The following is a 17,211-nucleotide window of genomic DNA, read 5'->3' on the forward strand; positions in this document are numbered from 1 at the left end:
TGAAAGGAATTCAAATTCAAGGACAAAACGTTACAAATTAATATTAGGGATGTCTGAAATGGACTTGATATTTTTTTAGTTCACTCTAAAAACTGAGAATATTAAATCAACAATTGGGGGAGTGACACCTTTTCCAAATGTCATATCCAACCTTGCTTGAAGCAATCCAATTTTGGGGTCGAATTATTTACACTGGTAAATGTAACATTTAGAAAAGATAGTCACTCCTCCATTCGTTAAATTTTTTATTTAACTTTTCAGTTTTTAGAGTGTTGTCTCATGTTCATTTTGGTAGCAAAGTTGTTCTAACAAGTTACAATCAAACTGTTTCATTTTGGTGAGCTAGAAAATGCAAAGAAATAATTGTATAGAGAACGGTGAGTGCGTTTTATTGCCTACTTCTTAAAAGCTTGACAAAGGGCATTTCTGCAAGCTTTAAAAAGTGACCAGTACTCAATATAACATAAAATTTTGCCAATTTATAGTCACACTGCCGTCTGATAGAAGAGACCGAAGTCCAGCAGGAATGTATTATGTAAAAATATAATCCCCATGTTGTAAATTTGTTAACTGCCAGGATTTTGTCGCAGACTAATATACGCACTGTCAGATGTACATGTATAGTTAAAATTTTATTACTATATTTTACATCTTAGATTGCTCTTGATGAATTCAGACTACTGTGAATATAACAATTATCATTTCATTTTTGTTTAATTCATTGTAAACAAATTATGAAATCACGTTCAATAAAATTGCATTTTCAAAACTGGTCTAGCGCTGAAAAATTCATTGAAATGAGATGTAAGATAAAGTTTTTTTTTCTGAATTTAAAACATGTTTTAAAAAAGTTGTCCATATCCGGTATGCAAATAAGGGAACCGACGATGTCACCAATTCATAATTTCTTTTGCATTTTGTTTTTTTAATAATCTAAAGTTGTCCTCATTGTAATATCATGCAAAGTTTAATTCCTCCTTGAATATCTTGGACTGCAGGGGCGGATCCAGCTTTCACCAATTGGGGCGGGAAAAAATATCGGCCACTTCAAGCTGTTGTTTGTTGGTTTATGAGGGGTAGTCCAAACTAAAGACTGTGGTTTTCAGTACATCTTAACTTTATTCTTACAAACGAGAGGAGTATGTCATAAATCCAGTAAATTAATGAGCTATATGATGTGAGCGCGAAGCGCGAGCTGAATATTTTTACAAGCCATCTTCTACAGGACATTGTCTCGTAAACAGTCACGTGGCGTCTCGATGCTATATATACCCGAACATCTCGAATTTGGTCTCAAAAGTTGGGTATATGACTTCAAAGAATAAAGTCATACAATTTGGCGGCGCTAGCTGTCTTTGTACGCCCCCTCCCCCGGTCCTATTAGTGTTCTAAAGGCTTCCGTAGTCATGGTAGTCTAGTGTTCAACGTCCCAGCTGTTTCAGTGTATCCATGGTCCAAGAAACAAGAAAAAAGTGTCTTCCCAAAGAGCGGATCGGGATCGAGATCCTTCAGACTATATAAGCTGAAGCAGTCCTAACTGCGTCACTAATGAGTCATGGATGTAGACGTATAGTAATGGGGGTAGCTGCATGTGCCTTTGTACCAGGGTACAGGGCGGAGCAAAGTTCAAAGTGGGAGTGGCAAGGGGGAGAAGGGTTGTTACAACCGATAATTGGGACCTTTCGCAATCATCACGGACGCTAGTATTAGGGTCCCCTAACACAAAAGTTAACGCTTAATCATACACTTGATTTTTAAGATTGATTGTGCATTACAGTCAATAGAATCAAACGTAGAAAACTGCTCTACGATCAATGCTAAGCTTTGTGTAACAGGGGGGTTACAGGCCCTACAAATCTGCTTTTCGTGTGCAAAATCCCTTTCCGCGACACCCGTGCATGTATATTACTACTGATGGCTGGAGATATTCAAAATGCAGGACCTAAAATAGATTTATGACATGGAGAAGAAAGTGGTTTTTCAAACAAATCGAGAACATATTGAGTGAGGAAAAACTTACTGAATGAAGGCTTAAATATAGATCATTACAGTCCATCGAATCGATATTACATTTAATGTGGATTATTGGTGGATCACTGGCAATTGATTTCATGGATAAGATCATCCTCTCCAGCCGAACATTTCGCATGCGTTGATATGTACACATCATATGCGATACCTTTGAACTCGTTTCCTTTTGTTTCTTTTGTTTCTTTGTTTCTTTTGTTTACTCCTTATACACAAACGATATGCCTCTCGCACACGATGTGAGGGGCATTATGTTTTACATTCCCCAGAAATGGGGATTAGATTCAAATTCCGGGGGACCACTTCCATTGATGAGTGGATACCAGGCACGACCATGGGGTTTCGAAAAGTACCCTAAACATGCTAAACAAGGGAAGCAATTCTTTTCCAGATTATGAAAATGCATCTCTTAACAAGTATTTGGCTTGTGAAACCCTACAAGTATTGAATATATATCCCTTATTTCAGCATTTCAAACATCGTTTTGACACCCTTATAACGTTACATAGGCCTATATACGTAACGTACCTGCCCACTCTGTCCCCTTTTACGGGTGGTCGCTACTGTATCCACTAATCAATGGAAGTGGGCCCCCCGGGCGGCCTCTCGAGCTCTAGGAGGAGTCAAATGTGGCTTTGGAAAGTCGTCCTCAATCGGATAAATCGCTGTTACCATAGTAGCAACCAGAATTTTGCACACGAAACGCATATTGAATGTTTCCGTCGCAGATGCGAAACGAAAAAAAAATCTCATGTCACACAATTTGCATTGCAGGACTGAGTTTTACGACCATGATGACGGGCCCAAAAAGTCCCTTCCAAAGTCAACGACCGTTGTAAATAAGCGTCCGCGTCCTCAAACGAAAGGTCGGGAATGTCGCACCAACGCATAATGTCGCAGTCTGCGACATTATGCCAAGAGCGTCCGACGCATAATGTCGCAGTCAACGCATATTCCCGACCTTTCGTTTGAGGACGCGGACGCTTATTTACAACGGTAGTTGACTTTGGAAGGGACTTTTTGGGCCCGTCATCATGGTCGTAAAACTCAGTCCTGCAATGCAAATTGTGTGACATGAAATTGTTTTTTTGTTTCGCATCTGCGACGGAAACATTCAATATGCGTTTCGTGTGCAAAATTCTGGTTGCTACTATGGTAACAGCGATTTATCCGATTGAGGACGACTTTCCAAAGCCACATTTGACTCCTCCTAGAGCTCGAGAGGCCGCCCGGGGTGCCCACTTCCATTGATTAGTGGATCGACCACCCGTAAAAGGGGACAGAGTGGGCAGGTACGTTACGTATATAGGCCTATGTAACGTTATAAGGGTGTCAAAACGATGTTTAAAATGCTGAAAAAAGGGATATATATCCAATACTTGTAGGGTTTCACAAGCCAAATACTTGTTAAGAGATGCATTTTCATAATCTGGAAAAGAATTGCTTCCCTTGTTTAGCATGTTTAGGGTACTTTTCGAAACCCCATGGTCGTGCCTGGTATCCACTCATCAATGGAAGTGGTCCCCCCGGATTTGAATCTACTCCCATTTCTGGGGAATGTGAAACATAATGCCCCTCACATCGTGTGCGAGAGGCATATCGTTTGTGTATAAGGAGTAAACAAAAGAAACAAAGAAACAAAAGGAAACGAGTTCAAAGGTATCGCATATGATGTGTACATATCAACGCATGCGAAATGTTCGGCTGGAGAGGTTGATCTTGTCCATGAAATCAATTGCCAGTGATCCACCAATAATCCACATTAAATGTAATATCGATTCGATGGACTGTAATGATCTATATTTAAGCCTTCATTCAGTAAGTTTTTCCTCACTCAATATGTTCTCGATTTGTTTGAAAAACCACTTTCTTATCCATGTCATAAATCTATTTTAGGTCCTGCATTTTGAATATCTCCAGCCATCAGTCGTAATATACATGCATGTATGCGGTACGGGTGTCGCGGAAAGGGATTTTGCACACGAAAAGCAGATTTGTAGGGCCTGTAACCCCCCTGTTACACAAAGCTTAGCATTGATCGTAGAGCAGTTTTCTACGTTTGATTCTATTGACTGTAATGCACAATCAATCTTAAAAATCAAGTGTATGATTAAGCGTTAACTTTTGTGTTAGGGGACCCTAATACTAGCGTCCGTGATGATTGCGAAAGGTCCCAAATGTCACATGTCGCAACGCATAATGTCGCAGCAAATTGTCAACGCATAATGTCACATGTCGCAACGCATAATGTCACAGCGGTATTTTCTTTAGGACTCGAGCTACAGATAAGATATAAAATATGCTTTCACTTAGTATTTTGAGACACGAGAAAGAGAAAGGAATTATTTGGAAATCAGGATCACTCTTTGTATGGATATTCATCGGTTTATTGCCATTTCGTCTTCTGCCTTTTTCCCCACTATCGCATGGTCTGATATCATTTCGTCTACCATTAGTCAACTATCAACATAGTCCAATAACCATTTCGTCTAATTACCATCTCGTCTAATAGCCAGTTGGTCTAATAGCCGTTTTTAAAATTATTATTTCGTCTAATTGTATTTTTTCAGTTGGTCCAATATCCACATCCAATATCATTACGTCTATTACCTTTTGGTCTAATAGCCAATTGGTCTAATAACCACTTGGTGTACTCTCATTTTCGTCTATGTTCCATTTGTTCTAACTTCAGTTGGTTCGCTATCACTTTGTCTAAACCCATTTCGGCTAACAAGCATTTGGTATCATTGCCATGGGTCCAATCACCAATAGGTCCAATTACCCGTTCTAGGACAATTACCCCCCCCCCGGACGATCACCCTTCCGGACAACTACCCCCTGACAATTTTACCCCCTGAGGACAATTCCCCCCCCGGACCCCCCAAGGACAATTAACCCCGGAAAATTACCCTCTAAGGACAATTACCCCCCAGACAGTTACCCCCGAAATATTATCATCGAGAACAATTTTCCCCCGGACATCTACCCCCTAGAACAATTACCCCCCGGACAACTACCCGCCGGACAATTAATTACCTCCTGGACAACTATTCTAAATAAATTGAAACCTGTGCCACCGACTAAGACTCACGAATGGTTCACGCCCGGGGGGCACTCAGTATATAATGCATAGTGGCCGGGTATGTGCCGCGGAGGGGACCCCCATTTTTACACTCAAATTTCAGTTCCAAGGCATAGCATCTTTATCTGGTTGAGAAAAAGAACCAAGAAAGCCGCTCCATAGCAAAGCATTTTCTTCTTATCGAGAAAAAAGAAGAAAGAAATGCGCTCCAAAACTTGACATATTTTTCGTTACGCCGTTCCGGTCGCATTGATCTGCTACAATGAGCTGCAATTTTGGTGAAATGCGGCCGCAGAGCGCTGTCCGACCATCGCCTCTGCGCGAGCGCACCCTTTTGCCGTGCCGCCGGGCTAGCTGCATCATGCACGCATGCCCGTTCCATAGGGATGCATACGCACTCACACGCTGGCGATCCGTTCCAAGGATCCCGCGGCACACCCCTACCACTTTTTTTGTCGAGTGCCCCCCCCCCCGGGAAATTGTCCCCACATTAAGGGAATTGTTTTTTTTGGGGGGGTAATTGTCCGGGGGTAACTGTCTGGGGAATCATTGTCCTCGGGAGCAATTACTGGGGGGGTAATTGTTCGGGGCTAATTGTCTGATGGCGAATAGTTTTCCAGGGGGTAATTGTCCTCGGGGCTAATTGTCAGGGGGTAGTTGTCCGGAAGGTGATTGTCTGGGGGGGGGTAATTGTCCTAGAACAGGTGATCGGACCTATTGGTGATTGGACCCATGGCAACGATGCCAAATGACTGTTAGCAAAATGGATTTAGACGAAGTGATAGCGAACCAACTGAAGTTAGACCAAATGGAACATGGACGAAATGAGAGTACACCAAGTGGTTATTAGACCAAAAGGTAATAGACGTAATGATAATGGACAAAGTGGATATCGGACCAATTGAAAAACTACAATCAGACTAAATGATAATAAACAAAACGGCTATTAGACCAACTGGCTATTAGACGAGATGGTAATTAGACGAAATGGTTATTGGACTATGTTGAGAGTTCACTAACTAATAGTAGTCGAAATTATATCAGACCATGCGATAATGGGGGAAAGGGCAGTAGACGAAATGGCAATAAACCAACCGATAAATATCCATTTAAAGAGTAATCCTGATTTCCAAATAATTCCTTTCTCTTTCTCGTGTCTCAAAATACTAAGTGAAAGCATATTTTATATCTTATCTGTAGCTCGAGTCCTAAAGAAAATACCGCTGTGACATTATGCGTTGCGACATGTGACATTATGCGTTGACAATTTGCTGCGACATTATGCGTTGCGACATGTGACATTATGCGTTAGAAAACTACGACATTATGCGTTGACTGCGACATTATGCGTCGGACGCTCTTGGCATAATGTCGCAAATGCGACATTATGCGTTGCTGCGACATTATGCGTTGGTGCGACATTATCGGTTGTAACAAGGGTTATACATCCTCTTACTAGTAATACCAAGAAAATATCAAATACCATATCCGCCCCGCTCTAAATGCCAGAACAAATAAGTATTCAAATTTCATGAAAAATTATAGAATGTGGGATCAGGGGCGGCGGGAGGAATCCTCGTTGGGGGACAAAGAGCAAAAGAAACGGACACTGTCTTAGTCATGTTCGTAGGGGATTTGGGTTAAAGCTGATATTTTCAGCATCAGATAACGCTCCTCCCTGAACATGCTGAAGTAGCCATGCTAGCTATGTGGTTGTTTTCGCAGTTCTAAGTCAAGAAGTTCGACTGCAAGTTCTGGAACCACCAAAGTAACATTTCAGATCGATTTCTGCAGATTAAGATACATTTACAATACTTTTTACAGTGAAAATAATCAACTTTTAAAAGAAGTAGCCTACATCAGTTCATATAATCATTTTCCTCACCCGATAAAGTTAATACTTTTAACATTAACGAGCAATTCGACTATTCTAATGATTCTAGTCGTTATAAGGCAGGACCCTATAAGGTGACAGGAAATTGCAATCAAGGAGTAACTATTGATGCTATTAATGACTTACGGTTTCATCTAATTCGTTATAATCCAAGCAATTAAGGCGTGACAATGAACCCTTGCTTTAACCGACGGTGCCTTGATGCTGTTAAAGGACAAGTCCACCCAAACAAAGAGTTGATTTGAATAAAAACAGAAAAATCAAACAAGCATAACACCAGCATAACACTGAAAATTTCATCAAAATCGGATGTAAAATAAGAAAGTTATGGCATTATAAAGTTTCGCTTAAATTTACAGAAAAGTTATATGCATATCCTGGTCGGAAATGAGGATACTGATGACGTCATCCGCTCGCTATTTCTTTTGTATTTTATGATATGAAATATGAATTCTAATTTTCTCCTCATTGTCCAGTGAAACAACGATTAATTCCTCTCTAAACATGTGGAATTAGCATTGTTTGATGCTATATGGTTAAGTAAAGTTGGTCCTTATTGTCAAATCTGTAAAAAAAATGAAATATTTTATAATTCAAACAATAAAAAAACTAAAGAAATAGTTAGTGATGGACATCATCGACTGACTTATTTGCATGTCACTGAGACTATGCATATCACTGTTTTGTGAAAAATAAGCAGAACTTTAAAGGGGAAGTTCACCCTGACAAAAAGTTTATTGTAAAAATAGCAGAAAAACTAATAAAAAATATTGCCGAAGGTTTGAGAAAAATTCATCAAATAATTAAAAAGTTATTAGAATTTCAATTATTTGATTTGTGACGTCATATGCGAGCAGCATTCATACATAGCGAATGGTATAAAATCAAAGAAATGTCATTTTCTCAGAAAATTGAAAATGGTTTTCACTGTACCTTTTATATATCAATAGACAAATCATTTCACACCCGATCATGAATAGAAAACAAAATTAAGTCATCAGGAACCATAAAAAAATTGAAATTCATGCATTTTATATTACATAACACATGGGGCAGCTGCTCGTTTATGACGTCACAAATCCAAAACTTTGAACTCTAATAACTGTCTTACTTTCCAACGGATTTTCCTCAAACCTTCACCAATATTTTTTTACTAATTTTTCTGCTATTTTTACAACAAAGTTTTTTTCAGGGTGAACTTCCCCTTTAAATTGTCTCAACTCTCTTATTTTACATCCGGCGATTTTGATGAAATTTTCAGCGTTATGCTGGTTTGATTTTTCTTTATTTATTCAAATCAACATTTTTCTTGGGTGGACTTGACCTTTAAGCCCATCACCAGCGCACACTGCGCGATCCGATACGACAGGATTTGTTAATAAATCGCATTTTGTATCAAAATTAATATGAAAGTTCCAAGAAGAAAAAGTTTACTTTATATGAAGTTCAGCATAATTTAAAGAAATTTTGCTAGACCATGAAAGCTTCATTCTCTGTAAATGTGTTGTTCTGCTGAACTACGTTGGCTTCACTCAGTATATTGTCAGAAATTGTTTAAAATCCCCAGAAACGACGGTTATTCCTGTCATTTGCTTTGCGGCAAGTTCAAATCGGCTTCAAGCCGCAGCCCGGCGATGATGACGTCATTGCGATTCCACTCATTTAGTGCTCACTCTTATGATTGTTTTCGTCCTCTCTCACATTGTGAATAATAGGCCTACAGTTAGGCCCTTTGGCGGCCATTTTAGATATCAAAATGATTTATCACATGCATGGCATATCAAATAATAAATTTCATGAACATTGTTTTCAGTCAGTATTCCACTCGTTTTTCTCAATGAAATGCATTTTAATGCTCACTCTTGAGATTTTTTTTATATGTCACTATTTACAAAGTACATAATAGTGTTAGGGCGTTTAGAGGCCATTTTGAATATGAAAATGCATCATTTATCACATACATGACATAACAAATCATATTTCGTTAGCATGGGTCCATGGCGGCCATTTTGAATATCAAGAAAATAAATATTTTTCAAAAATCATTTTGTCAGAATATTTCACACCTGCAACACAATGTATTTCAAGGCCAATGTGCAGGCAATTCTATGATTATCATGTGTGTTTTGCACATTTTGGCGGCCATGTTGGATTTTGCCAATTGGCGGAAAATGCTCAAGGTTGCACGAGTGGCATCGTTCAGATCCGTAATCAGCACCCTTGAATTGAAAAAAAAACACAAATAAGTATTGTATATATGAAAAACAAGGTCATGCCTCCTCTAGCCTGGACGAAGAAGTTCGTCATTCAATTGATATTCAATTTAATTTATGATATACACAAGTCTGTCTTATGGTCGAACTACACTATCAAAATGATAAATAGTAACCAATATAAATAATAACAATGATGAACCTTTCTAATTGAGGCCATGCGTATGAATTAAGCTAGGTCAGTTTTTGTTCAAGTTAACTAAAAGAAATGGTGCGGAGCCCCCGTTATCCAATCATAAAACTGCATTATTTTGAAAGGTAGACTTCAAAGAATTTATCACGAAATCATTTTTCTTAAAAGTATGTTTTATCCACCTAAAAATTATATGTATCCATTTATCCATTGATCCAGCACTCATTCCTATCAATTCACAACGGACTCATCCATATACTATAAATGATTCGATTTGCATTACCGGTATTAGTCCATCACTCCTTAAGATGATTTAACTCCAGTATCGACCACTGATCTCTCCCTTATCTGGATGGGAACAATAACGCTGATTGGCCTATTCCGTGTTGAAGCACCGGAAGTTGGTACCTCCGCACGCCGAGTTCCCCCAAAAGAGCCAAAATCGAAGTAGAGTCTGGTTCACGACAATAGTATCAATCTTAATTATACTTACCAGATCAACTCTTATAACAACACTTTTCAATATGAATTTATACCTAATTCAAAGTTTAAGATGTCGTCCTGTGCCACGTATAATTGCACTTATCGTGACGACCGTGGAAACAGAGAAAAGGGGATTACTTTTCACAGATAAGACAAGCTGGTGAACTGCATAGTTGTAGACTTTATGTAGTCCCATGTGCTCAAATACATGTGTGGTAATTCTAAATTACCAGAGCAAGTTTCCAAAACTTTAAAACTTCAGGGGGGGGGGGGTAATCGATTGTTGTGATTTATCTGGAAGCGTGATAAATTTAAACCATGATTCTAATAAATATTCAGTTTATTAATATTCACAAATGTCACCAAGTTTTATGAGTTTATCAGTCATGTTTGGACAGAAGAATATCACGAGACACGAAAATACTGACCGTGTAGCCTGTATTCTGAAATTTGATTTAAGTTAAAACTGAAATCTGCCGTTTCGGAGGAGTTAAAAAAAATTTGCGAAGCATAGATCCTGACCGAAATGGACAAGGACTGGATCTACAAGGTATTCTGAAAATTATTTTATCTTTTATTTGTGAAAGGACAATAAAATTTACAAGCTAGAGGTACATGTACGGTAGGACTAGGACTTTAGGTGGTTATGTAACTTGTGGCATGTGGATTTGTGATATTTCTCTGTCAACAATAGATCGAATTATTTTTTCCAAGAAATCATTTTTTAAACAGAAGTATGTAAAAAAAGACATTAAGCTACAGAGACGGATTTACAGACTTCAGAAATTTTACAGAACTTATTTTGAGATGCCGAATGTCTTCAAAGAAAAAAATGTCTCGGTGGAGCAAAAAAAGGGGGGTTATCAACCACAAATTTAGGGGGTGATGCAAGGAAAATAACCTGACAAGCACAAAAAAATGTTATCAACCCAAAATTTAGGATGCAAAACAAAAGAAATAATCTGACAAGCATCGAAAAAAGGATATCAACCAGAATTTTAGTGCGGACCACAATGATTTTAGGGGGTCCACCTGCAGGAAAAAAATTGACAAGCAAAAAGAACAAAAAAAAGTTGTCAACATAAAATATGGGGGTCTATCCTCCACCTAAAATATAGGGGGACAGGACCCCCCCCCCCCCCCCCGCTTCCGCTGCCTTTATGAACAAACTGGGTCGAGGATAATTAAAGGGGAATCCAACCCAAATAAAAACTTGCTTTTATAAGGAAGGAAAAATCAGACAAGTTGATAGGTGAAAGTTTGAACAATATTGGACAAACAACAAGAAAGTTATGAATTTTTAAAAGTTGTAAATATTGGTAATCACTATACCCATGGAGACTTCAAATTGGCCGCATATGGGATGTCATAGTGATGTAAGGCAAGGACTACTCTTCCATGTACTCCAATACATATTATGGCTAAAATGTCATTTTTCCCAAAAGTTTTATTTCAAATTATATTTTTCTCTCATGAGGACATAAAACAATATACTACCTGGGTTATATTTAGATTACTGCCCCAGGGGAATGAGTACTTAGGAGTAAACCACAAATCCCTGATAATTAAGTGCATGCATATGGGATGTCATAGTGATGTAAGGCAAGGACTACTCTTCCATGTACTCCAATACATATTACGGCTAAAATGTCATTTTTCCCAAAAGTTTTATTTCAAATTATATTTTTCTTTCATGAGGACATAAAACAATATACTACCTGGGTTATATTTAGATTACTGCCCCAGGGGAATGAGTACTTAGGAGTAAACCACAAATCCCTGATAATAAAGTGCATGGCCTATGGGAAAGTTGTCCTTGCCCTTATCATAATTTACTTACCCAGTTGCCAATTTGAAATCTACATAGTATTAGTGATCTCAATTTTAAAGCAGCTATAACTTTCTTATTGCTTGTCCGATTTCTTTCAAACTTTCACCATTCTGTTTAATTTATTTTTCTCCTTCCCAACACAACATTTTATGGCCAAGGCTGGATTCCCCTTTAAAGAGGGTCGATCGATGTGACAGAAGGAGAGAGAGAGAGAAGGTCAAGTCCAACTCAGAAAATATTGATTTGAATCAATAGAGAAAAATCAGACAAGCACAATGCTGAAAAATTCATTAAAATCGGATGTAAAATAAGAAAGTTATGACATTTCAAAGTTTCGCTTATTTAAAAAAAATTGTGATATGAACAAGCCAGTTACATTCATATGAGAGAGTCGATGATATTGCTCACTATTTCTTTTGTTTTTTATAGTTTGAACTATACAATATTTCAATTTTACGAATTTGACGATTATAGGACCTCTTTGCCTGAAGCACAAAATGTTAAAATAATGAAATACCAACCGAGATGTGCATATAACTGTTAAGTGAAATGAAGCGAAACTTTAAAATGCCATAAATTTCATATTACATCCGATTTTGAAGAAATTTTCAGTGTTATGCTTGTTGAATTTTTCTCTTTTTATTCAAATCAAGTTTTTGTTGGGGTGGACTTGTCCTTTAAAGGGCGAGTCCACCTCACAGAAACGATTATTTGAATAGAGAGAAAAACCACACAATAATGCTCAAAATTTAATCAAAATCAGAAGTAAAATATGACAGTTATATTTTTAAAGTTTTACTTATGATATTTTCGGTGTTACACTTGTTTGATTTTTTTGGGGGGTGGACTTAAATTAAAGGGGGTTTCAAGTCCAGTGTTATAAGCCTGCATAACCTAGAAAATCGTCGCCCTATCGATCCTAAGAGGTTATTTGGCAAACCTCCAAAATACCCCTAGACAATTCAAAGATTTCATCCATTCTTCCTTAAGTGAGAAAAACACCAACCCCTTCAAAATTATGTTTCCGAAATGTACTGGGAAAGTACCATGGTTTCAAGAAAATTGCGAATTCTGGCACCTTAAATAGATGAAGTTTTGTTTAAATAGCAAGAGCTTCAGTGTGCAGACGTACAGCTAGCGTATCGCTCACAATGCATATGCTAATGGAGCGATCGCGTTCTTTTTGGGGGAACTGGTATGGCGGACAATAGAACTCGCTGGCTTCAAACAAAGGACCCTCCCCGCATATCCAGTTAGGGGAGAGATCACTCCGGTATCGACTCATTCATCTACACACACACACACACACACACACACACCCTCACACGTTCTTTTACTGAGCCACTAGCTCAACCATCCACTGACCCACACACAAGGTCGATCAACACTTTTTGTTAACCTCTTGATTAACTCACTCGTCTACATAGTTTTCTGCTCACCGACCCACTGGCTCAACTCAAGCCGTCCATTCAGATCAACTGGCTATGACCCCGGATTTATTGACCCACTCAATTGTCCAATTCCCAGCTTAAATCATCTTTATACTCATCCATTCATCAACACATTAAGCTTAACCGCTTTATCTTCTTATTAATCCATTATTCACAGGGGCCGGGAACCGGGGGGGGGGGGGGGCTTCACCTGCCCACTTTTTTTCCAAAACTGTGTACAAAATGTAAAAATGACCATATGATTGTGATTTTTAGCATGGTCAGCCCCCCCCCCCCCACTTTGAAAACCGTTCCGCGGCCCCTGATTCACTCTATTCACAGACCAGGGTCCTGTAGCACAAAGGTTAGCGATTAATCGCACGCTTGATTTTTACATTTGATTGTACATTGTGGTCAAATCAATCGTGGAAAAATGTTCGATCATTGCTAAGCTTTGTGTTCAGGCCCCCTAATGATCAATCACATACCATCACGTTTCATACCCACATACTCAATTCATCCACTCGCCAGGGATATCGGCAAATTAATGCCTTTACTATTTGTTTCACCCATCCACAATTCATCCATTCATTTACTCATTCATTCACAGAACCACACATTAATCTACTCATTCCACTCAATTGACTCACCATTTCCTCATTCACTCCCGTCCAACATCCAAATCATCACTTCAATAACCCACTAGCTGGTGTAATGAAACAACCATCAATTATTGCAATTTCAAGTTTATGGTTGGTAAATATCTGGTGTTTATTTCTGTAGCAGTCATCCTCTTTCCCCAAGATAATATGCAAGGGAATATACACTTTCACAATATGACTTCATACCAATACAATGAAACCATTGCCTCTTTATGCTCAGCTCGACATTGACAGGTTAGGCTCTCACACAGGCCCATGCCTGGTTGATCTTCAAGTTACACATGGCAAAACAAGCTATGAAATGGATGTGAGATTCCAGTAAATATTTAGATAACATTGAATATTCAAGTTACACGTTGAATAAAACATACATGATAACCTTAACCTACATGAACCATTTATATGCAAGCTTTAAAGTGCAAACAAATATAGCAGGGATAATGTTTATCATGTAGAAATGCTGAATTCCTTGCTATCACCAACAAAGACATCCACAATGCTGGACAAGTCTGAGTGTAGAAACGTTTGGGTGAATCATTAACCTTACACGCTTTAATGAAAAGCTGACTAAATTGAGTACCTCAGATATAGACATGCATGAATTAGATACATGGTTATTTCCAAGTTCCTTTTATTTAATCTTGTCAAAGCTGAAATGAATTTCATATAAGAAATATTCAATTATAAACAAATAAGATTAATTACTGATCAGATTTTAGTGAGATGGGAAACATCTTGATCATTTGAATGAAATCAGATGCTTAATTTAAAAATACCAATTAATAATAAAATGAGAGATGTCCAATTATTTCTTCATTCATAATATTTGCATGAATTTTTGGATACCCACATAAAACAAATCATCCAGCATTTACCATCAATTGGTGAGAGCAAGAATTCATATGCATTTATAGTCTTTCTGTGTTGTTTTCCAATAGAAAATACTGCAGTAAGGAAATAAATTATTAATTACATTTCAACCCTTCTTTCGTCAATCTTGTATCTTAATTTTCATGATGGAGAATATTGCATCACATACATGTATGATTTTTCATTATTATACATGAATATATCTATCAAATTGCCCACTGCCCTTCCTACAACATAAGGGATAGGGCTTCACAAAAAGGGAATAAACAAATCACACAAAGATTTTTCCAAGAAAAGAAAAGTGACATAAAAATTTGAAGAGCTACAATATGACCGGCTTGATACAGAAACTTTCCTAGTGATACATTTCAAATTAAACATCCCAAAGAGTTATTTTGTCTGATGCTCCTTAGCATATTCATTATTAATCAAATGCTCTGCTTGACAGGGACGATATGGTGCCGGGGGGGGGGGGGCTCGTCATGTAAGATGTATGGATCTGAAATGAGGAATTTAATCCTCAAAATGCCATGAAATTTTCTGCAATGTTGTTTTTTTTACAATTTGTCGAGGTACTTATCAAGAGATGGTACATTTTCTTGGGAACCCTTGCGTTTTCTGATACCAACAACAATTCCGCCAGACTTGCTAGTAGGGTCCAAGGGGTCATCATTCATCCTTTCCCAATGGTCGAACACACACTGCGGGAAAGCTTGGCCACCAGTGTTGGAACGAAGATCGGCGGTGAATCCTAATAAAATAAGATCACAATCAAACACACATACATCAGAATCAATACAAATAATATCTGAAGTTTCAAGAACACAAAATTACTAACAAGGTTTTCATCATATCATATTTATACATGAAAATTTGATGTTTTATTTCTTTGCAAATAAGGGAAACTGAATCCGAGTTCGTAAGGAGACAGTGTAAGATTTAAGTTCTCCCCCACCCCCCTCCTAATATTGCAAGTAGCCAAGCTTCCTTCATGATACTTTAATGGATAAGGATAAACTACATAAAGAAAATGTACTTTCCAATTCCATAGCAATCTTCATTTTCTTGAAACATTTCACTCTGATTGGGTCTCTGAGGAATTGTGTTTTTTGCCAGAAACATTTTTCAAGCCTAATGCTCAGTGGTTTGACTGGCAATATCTGTATTGTATTCCCGTTGGTTCACTGACCCACCCTATAAATGTTCTCACTACCACAAACTTCTTTATACCCCAATCACACTTATTCCGAATCAAGCAGAATTGGCCTGAACGAAAGGACTATTGTTTGACCACCAGTTGGTCATTTAAATCTACTCGAACACCGTTCGAAATTACCCCTCATGTTTTGAACATGACCAAAATCTTCAGGACGGCCAAAAAAAATGACAAAAATATTTCGAATGCACTCAAAATGCAGTCAGAATATTTAGAATGCGCCGAGAATGTCCAAGAATGTAGCACGAATTATCAATCTGACTCCATTGCGGTTCATTTTGACTAGTGTACGATGATTCACCTGGTCAATTTACTGAATTTCAACTCCAGTTTGTTGAATAAATAAGTTCCTCTCAAAAATTTCTAGATTTTTTTAAATATTTGTTTCGTTCCAGCTTCTGCTTGATTCCTGCTGATTCCGAATAAGTGTGACGGGGGCATTAAATCTGTATAGTAAATGGAGAGCTGTATACTTACCAAAAGACTCATTGACAGGCAGGTATGCCTTGACAGCGAACATTGGGGTACCTGCAACAGCAGCCTCCTCGAACACGTGTCCACGACGTCTATTCAAAACCCCATAGATTCCGCCAACAGCAGCCTCAGGACACTAAAGAAGACACAGAAACCAGCTCTTTAACGTTGTTCCACAATAATTAAAAAGGGAAAATCAGCTTGAAATGATTAGATGTAATCTCATAAATATCATCTTGACTCCCAAATTCTATGAAAATATGTATGCATGGTCTTCCACTCCTACTTTCCAATGTCTTGCCAATTGGTAAATTGAGTACACTGTCACTATCTATACTGCAATACTAAGGAAAGTGCCCCCCCCTCCATTCAAAGCAGATAGGCAAATTGCATTGCCCCATAAAAAGTCATGTGGCATCACGATGCTAACACCTAACGCAACAAATTTTGTGTCAAAAGTTGCACGAGACTTCAAAGATTGAATAACAAAATTTTTCAGAGCTATCTTTTTGCATTCTGGAATTACCGCGCAAAGCGTTGAGGGGGAAGGTAATCATGCCCCCTGCTGTCCTTTTGGGGGTAACTCGTTAACCCCTGTGTGATGCATAAATTTTGCAGCTCGTAAAGAGCACTTCTAGAGGGTTAGGACTATTATATGTACATTTTGAAATGAAGTATTGTGCAGTAATCTTGTAGTGTTTTCTGGCATCCTTGTGATGTTTAAATGTATTGGATTACCAATGAAGGAAAGCATAGTAAATCATTTTAGCTAAAATTATCTGTCTCACATTTCCAACAAAACTTCAGCATTTTTATTTTGCTTCTTTTGTCATGA

At 38.1% G+C, this 17,211-nt stretch overlaps 1 protein-coding gene across 1 annotated transcript in view; it reads right to left on the bottom strand.

The window, feature by feature from the left end:
- Window positions 1-13,900: 13,900 nt before the first annotated feature.
- LOC121416018 (translation elongation factor 2-like) overlaps window positions 13,901-17,211 on the bottom strand; it is a 38,107-nt gene continuing 34,796 nt past the window's right edge. The window contains exons 14-15 of the mRNA XM_041609449.1: window positions 16,380-16,512; window positions 13,901-15,437 (exon numbers count right to left, since the gene is read on the bottom strand). Of these exons, the coding sequence (XP_041465383.1) occupies window positions 15,244-15,437; window positions 16,380-16,512 (327 nt within the window). The 3' untranslated portion in view covers window positions 13,901-15,243. The remainder of the gene's footprint in view (window positions 15,438-16,379; window positions 16,513-17,211) is intronic.

Source organism: Lytechinus variegatus, chromosome 5 (genome assembly GCF_018143015.1).
Source record: "Lytechinus variegatus isolate NC3 chromosome 5, Lvar_3.0, whole genome shotgun sequence".
In the NCBI taxonomy this organism is placed as follows: domain Eukaryota; kingdom Metazoa; phylum Echinodermata; class Echinoidea; order Temnopleuroida; family Toxopneustidae; genus Lytechinus; species Lytechinus variegatus.